We start from the raw sequence: 18,906 nt of genomic DNA on the forward strand, positions 1-18,906 counted from the left end.
GTCCAGTGTCCTCCAAACTCGCAGCACAACCCGAAGAAAGTACCAGAATGGAGACCTGTGTGTATGCAACAAACGAGGCAGAAGAAGAAGACAAAGAGCATACTGTCTTAGAGATCAAATCAATTCCAGAATGTGGTGCTGAGTTAAAAGATATGTTTGTGGGGTCGGGCTCAAAAACCTACTTTGAGTTGGTCACAACATCAGAAACAGAGGCAAGTGCAAGTGAACAGAAGTACTTCAATTCAAGTGAATTCTCACCAGGTTGGGAAGCGAAGGGACAGAAGTCAAGAACCTTTTCTGAAAGCTTGTGTCCAGTCAGTGGAAGTTTCGACAAATCTGTGGAGAGATGCTCCTCTGTGATGCCTTCATATGCCTCAATCCCAATGTTACCTGAGAAAGACACATCTTTACCCTCTCATGAGCAATCAAGCACCGGCTGTGAAACATTGGACCTGGCAGGCGTCCTCCCTCCTCCCTCCCTGCAGAAGAAAGAGCATGACAACATAAGTCCAATAGTAGCTGCTCTGGTGGGGAGATCTCTGGCCAAGCTCACCCTTGGGGAGCAGACTTTAATACTGGTGGGTGAAGAAAGGCAGCTGGAGGACCTGGGCTACAGTGTCTTTAATGAGTACTCTGGGCCAATGCCTTCACCTGCTGACAAACCCAGTCCTGATGACTGTTCTTACCCTGGTTTCACTACTATGGCGTTCCAAGTGGACAAGCCTGGAGCTGCTGAAGTTGAAGAGGATCAAAAATTAGACGATAATAAAGTTTCTAATCATGGAACATCACAAAAATCACCTTCACTGGCTAAGGGACTGGAAAAGGCTGTGACGAGTATAATGAAACCGGATCGCCTCAGAATCCCATTGACCAGTCAAAAAGACAGACTGATTCGTTTGGGGAGCGGTTTACCTGGTGACATAAAAATCCCAGCAATTCCCGAAGTAGACATTGAAAAAGACCCATCAAGAGAGGCCTCTCCTGTCCCACCAGACAGTGACTTTGTATTTACATCTACAGAAATTGAAAGTGAGGTCCACCTCACTCTCACCTCGCCCAAAAGCCCAGACAATACCTCCCAAGAAACACATCTTTCTGGAGAGAAGACAAGGGATATCTCAGATGATACTGTAACAAAAAACAAGCCTAGTGGGATTACTATGGAACAGATAGAGAAACCTGAGCATGAAAAAGATTGCAAGAAGTTTCTCAGTGATCCCAGGACACCTGCAAGGTCAGAAAGAAGAGAAAAGGAAGAGATCCCTAAAGCCCTTAAGCCCTCTGATGAAATAAGTACACTCTACTTACAGGAAGGCTCACCAAAGTCACAATCTCGCTTTCCAGTCATAATTATACCTCAAGCGCAAGAAGCAGAAGACGATGATAGAGAGGTTGTTGGAGAGATTATATGTGATGCCTACATGCATGTGCTCCCCAAAGTGGATCAGGGTGCGCCAGAAGTGGTGGAAGTGGGTCAGTCGGCCGCGGCAAAGGAAAGCATCAGTTTTGGGCAACCGAAGAGCGATTTTTGCAGCCCTCTTTGCCTGCTCTGATGATGAGTCACTGCAACAACAACAAACTAGTAACAAGGAGGAGATGGTTGACCCAGATGATACAACTGAAGTAAAAGAGGAGAAGAAGAAGGGAATGCAGGACGGAACCTCTTTAGACTTAGGTCAGAAGGTAGAAGATAGCAGTCAACCCGCTAATGATGAAGCTACGGTGAAAATTTCCATCTGTGACACAGACAGTAGCTGGACTGATTCAAAAGGTACCCAGAATTAATATTTTATGACATACAGTGGAACCTCTAATGTCAAAACACAATCCGCTCTGGAACCCTGGACGACCTCCTACGTAGAATTACAATAGTAAATACGACGGTAAACTACAGTAAATGATGGAGTTTCAATATCAAACTGTTACAATTATTGAACGTTTGTTACCTGTACAGGCATTTGTTTTAGGTCTCACCTGTTCAGTTCACGCATACAAGTATAAAAATAATTGAACTACTAAGTTAACATATATAGTTATAGTACAACATAAAAATAAAGCACTTAAAACAATGACTGAACATGATGTAATGCCGAGGTGTTTCAGAGAACGGGTTATACATCCATCCACTTTCTGAACCACTTATTCTCATTAAGGTTGTGGGTGAGCTGCTGGAGCCCGGATGACTTTGGGCTTGAGGCGGGGTACACCCTGGACTTGTCGCCAGCCAATCGCAGAACACATACAGTATAGACAAACAGCCATTCACACTCACATTTCAACCGACAATTTAGTCTTCAATTACGGTAACCTAAGAAGTATGCTATCGGAATGTGGGAGGAAGCCGAGGTAGCCGGAGAAATCCCTCGCAAAAACAGGCAGAACATGCTAACTCTACACAGGAACGCCTGAGCCCATATTCGAACCCCGAATCTCAGAACTGTGATGCGGATGTGCTAACCACCCGCCCAAGAACAGGTTAACCACAGTAAACTAATCATTCAAATACCGTACCTCAACTATGAAAGTATTGTGTTGAATGTGAGTTACCTCTCAGTCTGTCAGGGATGCTAAGGTCTCAATGCATATGCTGACATCATGCATGACACGGGTTCAGCCTCTCAAGTTTTGTGTGGCTTTTGAGGCAAATAGTTCAGCAGATGTTGGTTGAATTCCGAATTGAGTGACCACGGGATACCACGTATTGGGCTTGAGAGGTTCCACTGTCTTTGTTTGTATACTATCTGAAAAGCTAGCAGTGTGGGGAATTGGTTCCTTTTTTGATGCCTCTCCGCTGCAGATGATGACAAAACTATCATGACAAAGCAAATCATAGCTCTTCCGCCAATCCAGTGTGCCACTCAGGACATAATCGGGATGGACACACCCTCTAAGCGAGTCCCTGGCAGAGGAAGTAAAGTGACACGCAAAAGTCCCAGCTTTCGCCCAAAAGAGGAGATGAAGAAGAAAAAAGGTTACAATTCCCCCAGATTTGTTTTAATGCTCTTGATCTGTATCCACACCACGGCAACCACATTGCAATGTGAGTTTCACATTGTGGTTAATCTTGTCTCTCCTCTCTGGTAGTAGGCGTCATGCGGAGGGCGGACCAGAATAAGGTCTCAGCCTTACAGAGTCGAAAAAGCGTAGCCAAGGCGGTGGCCAGACATCCTCGGCCAGCTGTGCTTCACGGTTCTGCGAGACGCAAAGCCGCAGGTGAACACTTGTCGCCAGGATTTTGCACCATGGATAGAGAGAGTGCAACTACTGTAAATGGCAGTGGATTTGATGTAAATGGGGTTTGGAGATGATATGGGGCTTTGACCATGAAGCCGAAAGTGTACCAACACTTTTTAGGTCATTGAGATATTGAGGACTGCTCTCTCTCTATTGGTGTTTTGTTTGTTTGTTTTTTTAGAATTCAAAAAGTTGTAATGTGGCTGGCAAACATCATGTGCTGCTCATCTTGTTGGCAAACATCTAATTTAGGCCTTTCATCTGTAATGTTTTCCATATTTTTTTTACCTTTTTTACAAAATGTTCTCCTGTTCATGCCTCATATTTAGGCTTTTTTTCTGCTCGTATATTGCTCTGGTTTGTCTTCCTGGTGAACAGTAATTTCCGGCTGTTTTGCTTGTTGTGCGAAAAGAGACTGACCACAATGTTGACCCGGCTATGGATTGGACTGTGGCATCACTATTCATTTAATCTTTTAGCTGAAAAGGGGCAAGGCAATACAGTATTTGAAACTCTCCACTCCCAAGAGACTCTGTGCTGTTTGACATTGATCATTAAAAAATGAATTTTTGTCTTCACAGGTGTTGAAAGCTCTCAGCCTTTAAGTGTCCACCAGTCCAGGGAGAGACCTACTGTAAGTAACCCACCAGACCTTTTACTGTCTAAATTGCATGGAAAAACTTTTGTTTTTTGTTTTTTTACTTCTGCATGATTGCATTTGTGTCTCTCATTGTGTCTTGCATGCCAGCCTTTGTCCTTGCATCTGTCTCGAGAGAGAAAATCTGTAAGTATAGAAATAAGACAAAGTATGCGTGCAGTACATTAATTTTCATACAGAATATATTTATATTGTGTTTTTTTTGTCTAGTATATACAGTAAAGGGCAGCTGTATGATGGCCATTAAGGCCCCTGTCAGTCTAATGACCCATGACTTACAGGGGCCCTCAAAATTAGGATTCTAAATTGAAGCAATTGGGCCCAAAATGCTATGTTTATCACTCGGTCCTAAATCACCCGTGCTTGTAGATGGATGGATGGATGGATGGATGGATGGATGGATGGATGGATGGATGGATGGATGGATGGATGGATGGATGGATGGATGGATGGATAGATAGATAGATAGATAGATAGATAGATAGATAGATAGATAGATAGATAGATAGATAGATAGATAGATAGATAGATAGATCGAGTTCACTCTACAAAGTCTGCCCAATTCATAAAATGAAACCATAAATAGGCACATTTGGTGTCCTCAGCATTCCATAACATGTCATAATTTCTCCATCTGTCTGTCCGCCAAGTCACCATCTGTCTGGCATGCTTCTCTCCATCTTGTTATGACTGCTACCCAGAGCCCCACACGGCCTGTTCTGTTAAAAGTGGCATTGCAGAGCCGCGGTTCTGATCAGGAACCCCCACGGCCTGACTCTGCATGTAGCCTTAAACGGAGCCCCCAAGTGGAGGCGGTGCTCAGTGAGGCCCGGCCCTCCACTGCATGCTCCCGCCCTCCCCCTCTGAAAAATACACAGGTAGAGAAGGTAAAAAATTAAATGTCAAAATAACCAAACACATAATTAATATGACAGACTCTCTCTCTGTGTGTGTGTGTGTGTGTGTGTGTGTGTGTGTGTGCGCGCGTGCGTGCGTGTGTGTGTTTTTTTGGGGTTTTTTTTGCATTCAGGAGAGAGCATACCGTAGTCCGGAGAAGAGGTCATCTCTTCCCAGGCCGTCCAAGTCACTGACCCGCCACCTTCCTGCAGCTGAACAAGAAGACAACTGCACCCCCTCCAGGCCAACCTGTAAGCTACGCCAGTGTTTCACAACCTTTATTGAGCCAAGCCAAGGCACATATTTCACATTCGAAAAATGTCATGGCACACCACCAAACAAAAATATCACAAAAAGTATTCATGCTGAAATGGTGATGATTTGGTTTCAATTTAGTCACAACTTTGTGTGTAAATCTGGGTTTAACACATATAACCACAGACACAGAAAGAGCTTAGAAATCATAATTTTCAAAGCAATTAAGTCAAATTTGATTATTTCCCCCTGCACACCTGATGATTTCTCATGGCAAAGTGGTTTGGAATCAGTGAGCTATAAAAAAAAAATCATCTGCTTTCACTTTGCTTTTATTCATGTCTCCAAACAATCGAAGTCAGTGATTCCCCACCACATAGTGTTGTGACTTGTGAGAGATCATCAAGTTATCTGTGGAATATTATTTAATGTCACTTGATTCGTCCCAAAATGATTATTTATTTACTACAAATAATTTATCTTCGTTCATCTATGGTTGTTTGCGACATATTGTATATTGACGGAAAGACAAATTAAATCCTATTCTACTAGATGGCAGAGGGTACAATTAACCTGTGTATTAACCTATGGCCATTCATCCAGCAGAATAGTAGCTTTGTGGTCAACTAAACAGGCCAAGGTTTCCCACTGAGCTGGTCAATTTATGAGTGAATTATAATGAGAACATAATTATTTTCAGGATACATTTTGGAATATTTTTGTATAGGTTGTGTGCCATGAGATTTTTCGAACATAAAATATGTGTCTTGGTTTAATAAAGGTTGGGAAGCACTGGTACAAGTGATGACTCACCATATTTACCCATCCCACCGCTCCTTCCACCTTCCTTCTCCTCTAGCTATCAGCTCTGAGGCCAAAGTCGACTGCAGGTCTGGGAGGGGCCCTGCTATGGCAGGTAGTGCTCCTTTTAGCATCATTATAACCTCGTTAGCAACATCCGGTGACAAATAGAATGTTTTTCTGTTGACTGTTAGGTTGGCAGGTCCTCCATAAGTTTAAGCTTATTTGTTTGTGTTTTTCTGGGTGGTACAGTATTATCTATTTTCTAGTTCCGTAGGATGCAAAGTTATTTTGCTAAAGTAAAAAAAGAATCACATTTGCATCACAATTCCCTGTGTTTCTATCATCACCATCACGATTATCAGATGAAGCATCACGCACATCTTTTGTCTTCTGCTCTCTAAAGGGTGATTCTCTTTTCTTTCAATTCAGGCACAGACTCTGGACGTTCCTGGTCGGCTCGCAGCGGAACCTCTACCCCTGGATCCTCTGCTGTCACACCCGGCACGCCCCCAAGCTACTCCCGCACGCCCGGCTCACGCACCCCTGGCAGCCACACGCCCAAGTCCTTCAGCGTTCTCCAGGAGAAGAAGGTTGCGATAATCCGCACCCCGCCCAAGTCGCCATCCTCAGCCCAGCGGCAGTTGAAGGTTCTCAACCAACCCTTGCCTGACCTAAAAAATGTCAAGTCAAAGATTGGCTCCACCGCCAATCTTAAACACCAACCCAAAGGCGGACAGGTAACAATCCTGTTATCATACTAAATGTGTGAGGAAAAATGGGTATGTTTCTTCTATTCCGATTGAATATTGGCAGATTTTTTTATAACTCAAATGTACAGTATTTATTAAGAATCTCTATGCATTCTAAATGTAAACTCTGCAGTTGATTCCAGTCTGCTCGACTCCTCTTGTCCCTTCTCTGAAAGTCTTCCCAACTCTCACTTCTTCTTGTCCACATATTCTTAAATTGCCAGAATGTAAACAATGCAAATCAGCTATACGACTAAGACAGTTTAAAACCGATTTTACAGAGTATGTAAAAAAAATAAAACAATGTACGTAAAAAAAATTATTTATTTATTTTTTTTTAATTCACATGGCACAGGTGTCAAACTTATGGCACGGGGGTCAGAACCCGCCGACTGCATCATTGTATGTGGCCGAGCCCACAAAAGCAATATTGTGTCTACTTCATATTTCTTGCGAAATGGGTTGTTCTTTAGTTGGAAAAGCTTTTCCGAAATTGCACATTTTCTCCACTTTTACCAGTTTTTACACTTTTTTTTTTTTTAATTAAAAAAATATTTTTTTTTTTACTAAATCCCTTCTGAACATTAATTAAACTATATAGTTGTATATGTATATGCATGCCACAATTGTCCAGGTCTTCTGATTTCAAATTGTTAATAATACATCAATACAATGGCAAGGGCAATTGTGTATACTGTATATAATAGGATTGATGATGAGGTGACTATACAGTTATGTTTTTGTAGTCGACATAACGGCCTTCTGAAGGTAACCTAAAGTTTGGCCCATAACAAAAATGTGTTTGACACAACTGTAAAGGGATCGATTGCTTCTTTCTGTCACCTTCCTCTGACTAATAATACATTCAAGTAGCATATGTTATGGATAAGTTATGAAGGGGGGGAAAAAAACCATAATAACTCTCAATACGTTAAAGACACATGTAAAAACACATTAACTCACTTCACATTTGACATTAAGGCACGCATAGTTGTTTTTTTTATTATTTCTTTTTGATCTAGGTGCAAATTTTAAACGAGAAGCTGGACTTCAGTCATGTTGAGTCAAAGTGCGGCTCCAAGGATAATCTGAAACACACGTCCAAAGGAGGCAATGTATGTACGGTTCTATCTCTTCCTGGTCTTTTCCTTTTCTCCTGTTAGTTTGGGTCCTGCCGTTCCCCTGTAATCTCTCAATGGGTTGCACGTTGGGCAGGTCGTATTTTAAAATGCTTTCTAGAAACAAGTGTGGTTAAAATGAGCTGAAACATAGCCACTGTGATGATAAAAATGCCGTTGAGGTTTTAAAAGTGGGACGCATTCACTGGATTAGTTTCTGGGTGGAGCAGGAGCATTTTTGGAAGCCCAACCCATACCACTTGGGGGGGCCCCTTTCATGGTTGCCATTTATGTGTATAAAAACAAAACAAAAAGTCCCTTGTCATTCCCAGGTCATGATTCCAAGTGTTAAATTGGACTATAGCCACGTCCAGGCTAAATGCGGCTCCCTGAATAAAATCCAGCATGCCCCAGGCGGAGGAAACGTAAGTTAACTTGACGATAAAGAAAAAAAAGTTGCAATAAAAATAAATGTCCTTGTTGAAAAAGCTGTCTTGAAATTGTAGTTTTACACAATACATTGGAATCCCGATGTTGTATTTTTTTAAATTACATTACCTAACTTGCCACAAAAGTCAATCAGTTACAGAACCATACAATGCATAATTCATGTGTCTGATGGAGGTTTAAGGACACAAGCTTCAGTGTTCACTTGATATGTGTGCTTCCGTGTGCTGGCATCGCCGCCTCTTGTCTCAATTGAGTACAAATTAATCTGAATTCATCCTCATGCATGTCGTGCCACCCCGTGTTTATTCAGAGATCATCCCAATAACATAATCCGGCTCTTTTCCTCACTGTAAACACAGAATGACATGAGCACTCCACTGCTTCCCACAGGTCCAAATCCAGACCAACAAAATCGATTTAAGCCACATCACTTCTAAATGTGGCTCCATGTCTAACATCCACCACAGGCCAGGTAGAGGCACATTATCAAATAAAGATGTACTGTGACAATGAATAACAATGACTTTGTAACTGCCCTCCTCACTTTGTCATTCCTAGGTGGAGGCAACATTCGGATCGAGAATGTGAAGTTGGACTTTAAAGACAAAGCTCAATCCAAGGTCCGCTCACTGGACAACGCCAGCCACATGCCAGGAGGCGGGAATGTGATGGTAAAATGTTGCTTTTAGTTATGTAGTTTTTCTACGCAATAGGGGATTTTGATAAACTTTGACTGTGATTATTTGTGTGATTGCTGTAGGGCTCATGTTATTCTGTACCAAAATTATTTCCTCCAGTATTACTATTCTCCCCACATTTTCATTACTTAACTACTTCCACATTTCTCCACCTATTCAAATATTTCAAAATTCCAAAGATTCCAAAAATTCCCAGTTTTCCCAGAATTCCACATTATCCACACCAAAAAAAAAAACGTTCCGCATCGTTCCCATTCACAATTCAAAATGTTTCTTATTCCACCACCTTGGGAATTGTTTACAACATTCCAAGAATTCACACATTCACAAAATTCCACGTTTCACAGTAAAATTCTCAATTTCACCACAGTAAAATTTCCACAACAATACGTATTCTGAGTTATTACCCCCTCCTTCAACATTTCTTGACCGATTCAAACCATTCCAACCTTAAACTATTTTCCACATTCCAAGATTTACCAAATTCTCAAAATTCCAAAATGTTCCCACTAAGATGTAGCAATGTTTTACATAATTCCTTCCATCAACATTTCTTGACTGATTCAAACCAATTCAACTTCAAGATACTTTGCAAATTCAAAGAATTCATGAATAAAAAAAATCCACACTTTTAACACTAAATTTCTCAAATTCCCACAGTAAAATTTCCTAATTTAAGAGATATTTTACATATTTAGCTAATTCAGGATCTCTTGGTGACATTCCCATTCCCCAAATTTCCTAAATAAAATTCCCAAATTAAGAGATGTTTTACATTCCCTACTCTTCCACATTTCTTAATTCAAACCATTCAAATTAAAAAGTACTCAACACATACAAAACATTTTAGGAATTAATCCCATTCCAAATAATCCCAAATTTTCAAAATATTTCCCAGATTAAAAGATATTTTACATTATTCTCTCTTCCTTCCACATTTCACGACCAATTTCTACTTCAAAATATTAAAATCATTCAAGACATCTTGGGAATTTATTCTCATTACAAACATTCTCAAATTAAGACAAATTTTGCATCAGTCCCTGCTTCTTCCGCGTTTCTTGACAGTTTTACACCATTCCAAATCTCACGTTCTACATTATTTCACTTGAGCTTTTCAACATTTACACACAATTTCTTCAGACATTGCATTGTTTAGTTTAGATTGTGATGGATATTTATTGGAAAATGCAGTCGAACAGAATAAAGTTTGAAAGGGGACAGACAGAGAGAAACTTGACCACGTAATATATAAAAAACTCAACTTCTACTGTATGAAAGACTCATACTGTTTTATATTGCTGTTGTTCTCTGTCTTTTTGTGTGTGTTTCTTTTTATGCTTTTTATTTGAACCCATGCCATCTCGTTGTCAGATCGAAAGCCACAAGCTGAGCTTTCGTGACTCCGCCAAAGCTCGGGTAGACCACGGTGCAGAAATTGTCGTCACCCAATCCCCCGGGCTGGAGATGGGAAGCACCTCACCTCACATGTCCTCCGCCGGCAGTATGAATCTTTTGGAGTCGCCACAGCTTTCTACACTGGCCCAAGATGTCACCGCCGCACTGGCCAAGCAGGGCTTATGAGCCGCTCGCTTTGGGTCATCCCTCCTCCCTAACAGTTTAATTCAGTCAAAAGCATCACGTGTTCTCTCGCGGCCCACTCCAGACCCTCCACCCCTGCAGTTCTGCTTTCCAGAGGGATGTAAAAAAAAAAAAAAAAAAGAGAATTCTCCAATTATTAATCCACTCCGTATTCAAGTTACTGTCTTCATCCTTCATTGGACTTTTGTGTACTTGTGCAGAAGACGGCGTGTCTGGTATAAGATTGTACAGTGTTTTTTTTTTTTTTTAAGCATTGCGGCATTGCTCTTGCATGGGGACCACTCTTGAAGTAAACTCAATTTGCAGCAACTTGGAAAACTATTTGAAACTGTGATAAAAAGAACTACTAGCTTCTAATGTTGGGGGTCTGATGAGCATGTCTGTTAAAAGAAATGTGGCATTTAAAGAAAAACGATGGTTTGTAGTGGTTTTATGATATGTGATAATGACCTGGTGGAAAATGTGTGTGTTTTTATATTTCACTGTCGTTTTGTACGTTGGCTATGGCTGCAGTCCTCCAATAGAGTTATTTTATTTCCTGTAAATGAATAATTGTTTCTGTGTTTCTCAAATGACCATAGTTCTTGAGTATTCAAAAGGTCTTTTGGGAGGAATGTGAGTTTAAAGGCCCCTCGTATCCCTTGTGGCCTTTCCTCTGCTACAGAGAGAGAGGAAAAATGAAACGTGCTCTTGTGTAAACAAACATTCCATTTAAAAAGAGTGTGAATGTGAGTGAACCAGTCTGTTTTAGAGAAATGAAGGATGCATGGTACTCTTGACTTGCGGCTGTAAGGATTAATTCAGAACTGTTCTAGTGTGTTCTCCGCTCACTGTCGTGAATGTCCCACCCTGATGTCTGGCACCTCTCCTCCAGTGTTTATCTCCGCCTGTGTACGTGTATTTAAAATATCATGTTGTTTGCAATGTTGTCATGGGTAAATGCTCACGTGGAAAACCAATTGCAAGGGAAATAAAGAACACTGAAAGTAGTTCACGCTTACCTTGTGTTCAAATCAAATGTGGCTACGTTTGTTCAGAATGCATGTTGTATGTACTCGACACTTAAACAATATAAGATCTAATACAATTAATTATTAATATTAATAACATTAATATTTACCTATATAAATATGATAGGTCAACTGTTGGTGTATACATATATTATTTTGACAATGTTAACATGCTGTGGTTGTAGTTTGTACTGAATCATACTTTGAGATGTTCGTAATTTTGGCTCTCACGAGGTAACCTAAAAATTTGGCACAATTCTCTTTGTGATGCATTTATGTACAACCACAATAAACATATTGTTAAAATGTTACCAAAAAAAGAGCATTATTACTTTTTGTACAGAATATTTGATACAGGTCTTATGTTAAATCACTGTATTGTGCGCATATAGTCATGATGTTATGGCCGGGTGGTGTATTTACATTGTTTTGTCCTTAATGTATTTTTTATACAGTAGTGTACTAACTTTAACATGGGCAGACTTCATGTCCACACTGTTGTTCTTGAAGTCCAAACATTGTCTATCCTGAATGTCAACCTTGCAACAGGTCAACATGGAAATATATCTGTGCCATACAAGTTTGGATTTGAATTTCATTCTTTCAATTTCCTTACCGCTTATCGTCACTAGGGTCACGGGCGTGCTGGAGCCTGTCCCAGCTGACTTTGGGCGAGAGGCAGGGTACACCCTGAACTGGTCGCCAGCCAATCGCAGGGCATATACAGTATACACAAAGAACCATTAACACTCACATTCATACCTACGGGCAATTTAGAGTCTTCAATTAACCTACCATGCATGTTTTTGGGATGTGGGAGGAAACCGGAGTGCCCGGAGAAAACCCACACAGGCAAGGGCAGAACATGCAAACTCCACACACAAGAGGCCGGGTTTGGCCGGGTCCTCAGAACTGTGAGGCAGATGAGCTAACCAGTTGTTCACCGTGCCACCCAGGTTTTAATTTCCAATTATTAATTTCTAACACCAAAGTTTACTACAGAAAAATTCCCTGGGAAAAAAATTCAAATCATCCAACATGCAGCCAATCAAAAAAAATCAATTCAACTTGCAACACAGAAATTCAAATTCACAAATGAAAATAACTTGGAAATTCATATTCAAACTCAGATGGCACAAAATTACAAAAAGGGGTCAACATCCAATCAAAACTTTCTCAATCTATCCATCCATCCATCATCCATCCATCTATCCTCTATACATCTTATTCTTACAAGGTCCAATCGAGTCAATCATGAAAGACAAAAAAATCAGTGTTCGAAATTCTAATTCAAACTTGGAAATTCAAACGTAGGAATTAAAATTCTATTTTTTTAATTCAAACTCGGAAATTCAAATTCAGATGGCAAAATAATACCATAGGAGGTCAACATCCGGGCAACTATGAAAGGGAAGCAATCCGATCTTTCTCAATTAATCCTACTTCAGCCTATCACAAAAAAAACGAAAAAACAATTCAAATTGCAACGTAGTAACTCAAATTAAAACTCAGACATTCAAATGGCACAGATACACTTCCCTACAACATACCATATCACACACACTCAACGCCTTTTGGTGACCTTCTCGCTGTCGCTGTGACAGTGATGGGCGGTTCTGAAATCTATTCGCCCCCCTCCCTCTTCCCTCCTCCCTCCGCACGGTGACGGACACTTGCAGCCATTTTACGCAGCACGAATCCAATCATGTTGTGAGACAAGCTCGCCGCTCACCTGAGCCAGCAGCCGTCGCACGCGGGCGGGAGGACAACGCTGCCCAACATGGTGAAGAGGAAAAGCTTGGATGACAACGAGCCCGAGTGCGGGAAAGGAATCCCGTTCCCCATCCAGACCTTCCTGTGGCGGCAGACCAGGTTAGCCCCTACTGATAACAGGTGTTTGTCGTCGTTCACATTAGAACAGTTTGGTAGGACTGAAATTAGTAGAGGGTTCAGATAAGGATTATAAAATGTTTTTAATGGAGAACGTTGCTGGTGATGTCACAGCTGGTATTGAGCACCGACGTTAGCGAATGAAAATGAACTGCCTCGATATACAACAGATGTTTTGGCCATACATTTTTCCGATGTCATCATTCTTCGTGTTTGTCTATTTTCAGTGCATTTTTGCGCCCTAAATTGGGAAAACAATATGAAGCATCTTGCGTGGTAAGTCATTTTAATATTGCCATATGACCAATGTAAGCGGATAATCTGTTTTTGCCTTAATTCACCTGCAAATCAAGTGCACTCTTAATTTTGCATTGAGCAAATTAGTTTTGCCCGCTTGCTTTCTCCTATTACCCGGCAGCCAGAACTCATGTCCATTATGATGCCTGGCAATACCCCCTGGGATCAACACAGAGCTGCCACTGTCTCTCCTATGGGCCTTGCCTCACTTGAGACCATGGCAGACAAAGTCTAAGAAAGAGGCTTTGGTTCCTATCTTATGTGTGCCCTCTGCATCCCCTCTAGTCCTTTGAGCGGGTCCTGGTGGAGAATAAGCTCCACGGCTTGTCCCCGGCCCTCTCCGAGGCCATCCAGAGCATCTCCCGCTGGGAGCTGGTCCAGGCTGCCCTGCCGCACGTTCTCCACTGCACCTCCATCTTGCTGTCCAATCGGAACAAACTGGGTGAGGCTACGACAATACTGCCTTAACCAAGTTATTGCCATGTTACTGCATGCATTAGAATTAAATGCAGCAACAACAAAAAAGTAGATAAATCTGTTTGGATGAAATGTAAGAATTTTCAGCATCTAACTGGACTACAATAAACCCTCAAGCACTGCCGCAAATAGCAAAAAAACAATAATTTTATGCATTTAGAGAAAGCAAATCATGTGCGTCAACTCAATCTTTCTTGCTAAAATACCAAAATTGCAAATTGGCTTCACTTTTAATAACATTGAGATAGTGTAAGCATTTTTTGTTACCAATGCCCCTTTTAAAATAAATTGAATAGTTGAACAATTTTTTTATTGGCTTCCGATTGATATGGGTTCACAGTCATAACGGCCCTCCGAGGAAAACCATAACTACGATGTGGTCCGCGACAAAAGTGAGTTTGACACCCCTGGTTTAAACCATAAATATACCATAAACAATGATCCCAAAGCACTAATATCATTTCAAACTCATTTTACAACATTACCTTTAAAAATTCATGTCTTACATTTGAGTATAAAAAATGTTCTGGATGTGAACGTATACATGCACTTGCAGTTGTTCCCCAACATGCAAGTATTTTAGTACCTCACTACCTCCTTGGAAATGTTTCACTTTCACAATACCTCCTAGACACTAATTACTAGTACTGTATTAGCCAGGTGTTTGGCGCTATCTTGTAGCAACGTCGGGAATTCCAGAAAGCGCAAAAAATACGCAGCTAGGGATTCCTTCATTGTCATTGGGAAAATAGATGTACTATTAGCAGCATAAGCCACTAAAGGGAACTATATTTGATTTATTTGTATGTAATTATCTAGTAACCCCTCAAGAGTACATTTGATCCTTGAATTCAAACAATAGATTTTGTCCCAACATTGTGCTATACTTGCCCTTCTTGTAAAATTCAATTCATTCATCAACTGTTGTCTTTTGACCTCTGCCAGGTCATCAGGACAAACTGGGTGTGGCCGAGACTAAGTTGCTCCATACGCTGCACTGGATGCTGTTGGATGCCGCCCAGGAGTGCAACCACGAGCCCAGCATGGGCCAAGGTTGGTCTGCCGGCAGCAGTGGCGGCGGCGCCTTCATGCAGCCCGTCGGAAATCAGGGCTCATCTCCAGGTGCTCCCGGCTCCTGCTCCAGCTCTGCCTTAGGGGGGTCGGGCCCACAGCACGGCAGTTCCCAGCTTGAGGAGGATGAGCACACTCGGACCAAGTTGTTCCACAAGAGCATGGCCACCGTGGAGCTGTTTGTCTTCCTCTTCGCTCCGCTCATTCACCGGATCAAGGTCTTGAATCCATTTCACACCATACATGCTCACCTATTGGGCTCATCTGCACTGCTACTTATGAAGTTAATCAGAACATTGTTGTATCTTGTAACAATAACAGACAGACCATCTGACCGATTGACTTTATTCATCCACAAGGTTAATTAAGTAGTATTTATTATAGTACACTTTCTAAATGTGCAGGAGTCAGACTTGACGTTCCGTCTCGTCAGTGGTCTAATTATTTGGCAGCCAATGTGGGAGCACCGGCAGCCTGATATCCCCGCCTTCACTGCCCTCATCAAACCGTTCCGAAACATCGTGACAGGTGACTAGTAACCACCTCTGAGTTCGCGAGATTAAAGAAGGATTTGGGTTTGTTAATCTGCTTTGTTTGCCTCACCAGCAAAAAGGAACTCCCCAGTCATCAACCAGTGCAGCCCACGTGTGTCTGGAAACCCTGGTCCTATGGTGAGTGTTTTGAAGACAGGTCTTGTTAGAATGTGTACGTCGGTCCAATGTTAGACTGGTCGGGCCCTATTTCCGTGACCGGCGCAACTGTGCACCATCGGCAGATTAGACCGGTGTTGGTAATTTTGTGGGCCAGTTCACCCCAGCACATCTAAAATAATAATTTCCTTGGCAGGAAATCATGCCGTGAAGAGGGCACTTATAGACCAACCTCCCCACCCCCACCCACCCTTTATTCGTGTGCCCACCCCCAACCACTACCCCCCCCCCCCCGCTATAGCTGTACCAGCCAGTGGGCTGATTTAAAAAATATATTAATAATAATAATTGATTTCTACAACGATTCAGAGGGTTTGAAGCCTGGTTTACACATATTTATGAATGGAATACGTCTGACATCTACCACACATGTCTGCAGAGCTTGTGATCTAGTGAGACCAGCGGTCTGTACTGTGCACCAAAAATTAGACTTGGTCTGGGCAGGTGTATGTTTAGATCGACTTTTTGCCACCAAATTGTCACTCTGCCGAGGGCATCTCCATGGACTTACTCTCGCTTTGCTCGAACGTCCAGCTTGTCACAGACAAGTCTGCCAAACTGAAAAAACACAGAGTGAGCTTTGTGCTTGCACACAAATCAGGATACGCCAGCATTTGCACCCCTGCCGCAGATGCACGGTCTATGAAAATAGAACCCAATGTGTTCAGGGAAGAGGCTTCAGAAGGCAAAGGCTTTCTTCCATTTCAGGGATGGGGATTAGGGTTGGGTGGCATGTAACGTTTTTTAGGATATATTTTTCTGTGTGATATCGGATGAGACAATATGATGATTTTGTTTTATATTTAAAATACTGAATGTGGTTCTCAAGGAAAGCACTGTGAATGTGTCTGCCTCTTCCGTTTTCACGTTTTCTGTTTCACATGACCAACCAACTGAAAATAGGAGGAAACAATATGATGATTTTGTTTTATATTTAAAATACTGAATGTGATTCTTTTGGAAAGCACTGTGAATGTATCTCCCTCTTCCGTTTTCACATTTTCCGTTTCACATTACCAACCAACTGAAAATGTAAGGCTTAAAAAACTCAACATAAGTAGGCAATTACATTTTTTTTAACATAATGACCATTTTGTCTTCATTTTTGTTATGTTTATTATTTTTTGCTCTGTTGATTTTATTTATTTGTTTCTCCCCCCCCCAGGAAAGAAAACAATTTAAATTGTCCTCCATCACTCGTTACTTTTGGAATGACTAAAACTTTGACCCAGAGATTGAGTATTTTTATTTTATTCAAATTTCAATTTAGATTTGATGTGCAGCATATTTTTGAAATTGTATCATATCTGTTGTATTTGTCCTTGCCTTTTTTTGTAGAAAGTATGACTTGTAAAACATTAACTAATGGGACACAGCAGATATACACAATTGAATACAAAAGTAATGTCCAGAAAAAACTAACGTCAAATTATATTCACATCCATTTTGGTAATAATCTAGCAAAGGTACATTCTTTTTTGCTTTTTTTACCATGTGAGTCAACATGGTATTAATGGAACTGTCCAACTCCCAGAAAGATGGCGCCTATCCATGTTGATGCCTCGGTTACGCGCTCTCTAATATTGTTTTTGTGTTTTTTGTTCGTCTTTGGAGACATCACACGGCTTACTTACACAAGGGGAGACTTGCCAAACATCAAAACTTTCGCATATCCGCTCAGTTTTTTTCCCTGAGTTACTCACCGGAGCAGCAACCGCAGTCTTTGGCGCATGGAGGCGGAGGCGACGCCACAGAGGGAAGCGAGCCGGCATCCAGGCGAAGCTCCGCAAGAGAGGATACAGATTGCCGTTTCCGTCGATCCACCTCGCGAATCTACGCTCCCTACCCAACAAAATGGACGAGCTTCATCTTCTGATGAAGACCAGTAAAGACTTCGGATGTTCCGCCGTCATGTGATTTACGGAGACTTGGCTTTGTGAGGCTGTATCCGATGGCGACGTCATGCTTCCCGGCTTTCATCTTCACCGGGCAGACCGCGACATGGAATCATCGGGGAAAACAAAAGGCGGCGGGATATGCTTCTATATCAACGAAAAATGGTGTACGGATGTCACGGAGCTCAGCACGCAGCCTGCATTTAGAGTTGCTGTTTTTGAACTGTAAGCCATTCTACTCGCCGCGTGAGTTCTCATCTTTCGTACTCGCCGGTGTCTACATTCTGCTTTAAGCTAACACGAACGCCACACTGCTAATGCTCGCCGAACAAGTAAACGAAATTGGAAAAAAACACCCGGACTCACCCCTCATTATTCTCGGGGACTTTAACGAAGCTAAACTCAACCACGAACTCCCTAAATACAAACAGCACATCGACTGTCCTACCAGGGAAAATAAAATTTTAGACTACTGCTATACTACGCTAAATAAAGCATACCGTGCCAAACCTCATGCAGCACTGGGCTCGTCTGATCACTGCTTAATTCACTTAATACCGACATGCAGGCAAGAACTTTAGTGCGCGAAGCCTACAGTGAAAACATTGAAAAAGTGGACCAATTAAGCAAAGATAGAACTTCAAAGCTGTTTAGACTGCACAGACTGGAGTGTCTTTGAAAATTCAGCTGGCACCCTGGATGAATATACGACACAGTCACATCCTATATCGGTTTCTGTGAAGAGGTGTGTGTACCGACAAAGTCATTTCGCACATTCAATAACAACAAGCCGTGGTTCACTGCCAAACTGAAGCAACTTCGCCAAGCTAAGGAGGACGCATATCAGAGCGGGGACAGGGCCCTGTATAATCGAGCTAGAAACCAGCTGACTAAAGAAATTAACATTGAAAAGAGGAACTATGCAGCAAAGTTGAAAAAACAGTTTAAGCGCTAACGACACTAAATCAGTCTGCCATGCATTCCAATCGCTGACCAGTTAGAAGCGACAATCCCCCCAAGCTGAGAACAATAGCACACTAGCCAACGACTTGAATACCTTCTACTTTCTACTGCAGATTTGAAAAGGA

General features: G+C 41.7%; 2 protein-coding genes across 27 annotated transcripts in view; both read left to right on the forward strand.

The window, feature by feature from the left end:
• Positions 1 to 12,018, forward strand: part of LOC133403358 (microtubule-associated protein tau-like) — a 44,190-nt gene extending 32,172 nt beyond the window's left edge. For 4 of the 12 annotated variants that reach the window (XM_061678297.1, XM_061678361.1, XM_061678316.1 and 1 more), the window contains 11 exons: positions 3,819 to 3,871; positions 3,986 to 4,021; positions 4,546 to 4,782; positions 4,926 to 5,043; positions 5,907 to 5,963; positions 6,281 to 6,588; positions 7,623 to 7,715; positions 8,051 to 8,143; positions 8,559 to 8,640; positions 8,727 to 8,839; positions 10,241 to 12,018. In XM_061678297.1, coding sequence (XP_061534281.1) covers positions 3,819 to 3,871; positions 3,986 to 4,021; positions 4,546 to 4,782; positions 4,926 to 5,043; positions 5,907 to 5,963; positions 6,281 to 6,588; positions 7,623 to 7,715; positions 8,051 to 8,143; positions 8,559 to 8,640; positions 8,727 to 8,839; positions 10,241 to 10,450 — 1,400 coding nt within the window. In that variant the 3' untranslated portion in view covers positions 10,451 to 12,018. Of the gene's footprint in view, positions 1 to 1,555; positions 2,975 to 3,090; positions 3,217 to 3,818; positions 3,872 to 3,985; positions 4,022 to 4,545; positions 4,783 to 4,925; positions 5,044 to 5,906; positions 5,964 to 6,280; positions 6,589 to 7,622; positions 7,716 to 8,050; positions 8,144 to 8,558; positions 8,641 to 8,726; positions 8,840 to 10,240 lie in introns of those variants that run through there. The other 8 variants (XM_061678351.1, XM_061678306.1, XM_061678325.1 and 5 more) reach the window with 8 other exon arrangements.
• Positions 12,019 to 13,164: 1,146 nt separating this feature from the next.
• LOC133403429 (protein unc-80 homolog) overlaps positions 13,165 to 18,906 on the forward strand; it is a 70,640-nt gene continuing 64,898 nt past the window's right edge. For all 15 annotated transcript variants that reach the window (XR_009768690.1, XM_061678371.1, XM_061678372.1 and 12 more), the window contains exons 1-6: positions 13,165 to 13,350; positions 13,596 to 13,644; positions 13,951 to 14,107; positions 15,088 to 15,431; positions 15,618 to 15,741; positions 15,820 to 15,884. Coding sequence is in view for 14 of the 15 variants with exons in the window: in XM_061678371.1 (XP_061534355.1) it covers positions 13,259 to 13,350; positions 13,596 to 13,644; positions 13,951 to 14,107; positions 15,088 to 15,431; positions 15,618 to 15,741; positions 15,820 to 15,884 (831 nt within the window). In the remaining variant the exon portion in view is untranslated. The remainder of the gene's footprint in view (positions 13,351 to 13,595; positions 13,645 to 13,950; positions 14,108 to 15,087; positions 15,432 to 15,617; positions 15,742 to 15,819; positions 15,885 to 18,906) is intronic.

This window comes from Phycodurus eques, chromosome 1 (assembly GCF_024500275.1).
Source record: "Phycodurus eques isolate BA_2022a chromosome 1, UOR_Pequ_1.1, whole genome shotgun sequence".
Classification (NCBI taxonomy): Eukaryota; Metazoa; Chordata; class Actinopteri; order Syngnathiformes; family Syngnathidae; genus Phycodurus; species Phycodurus eques.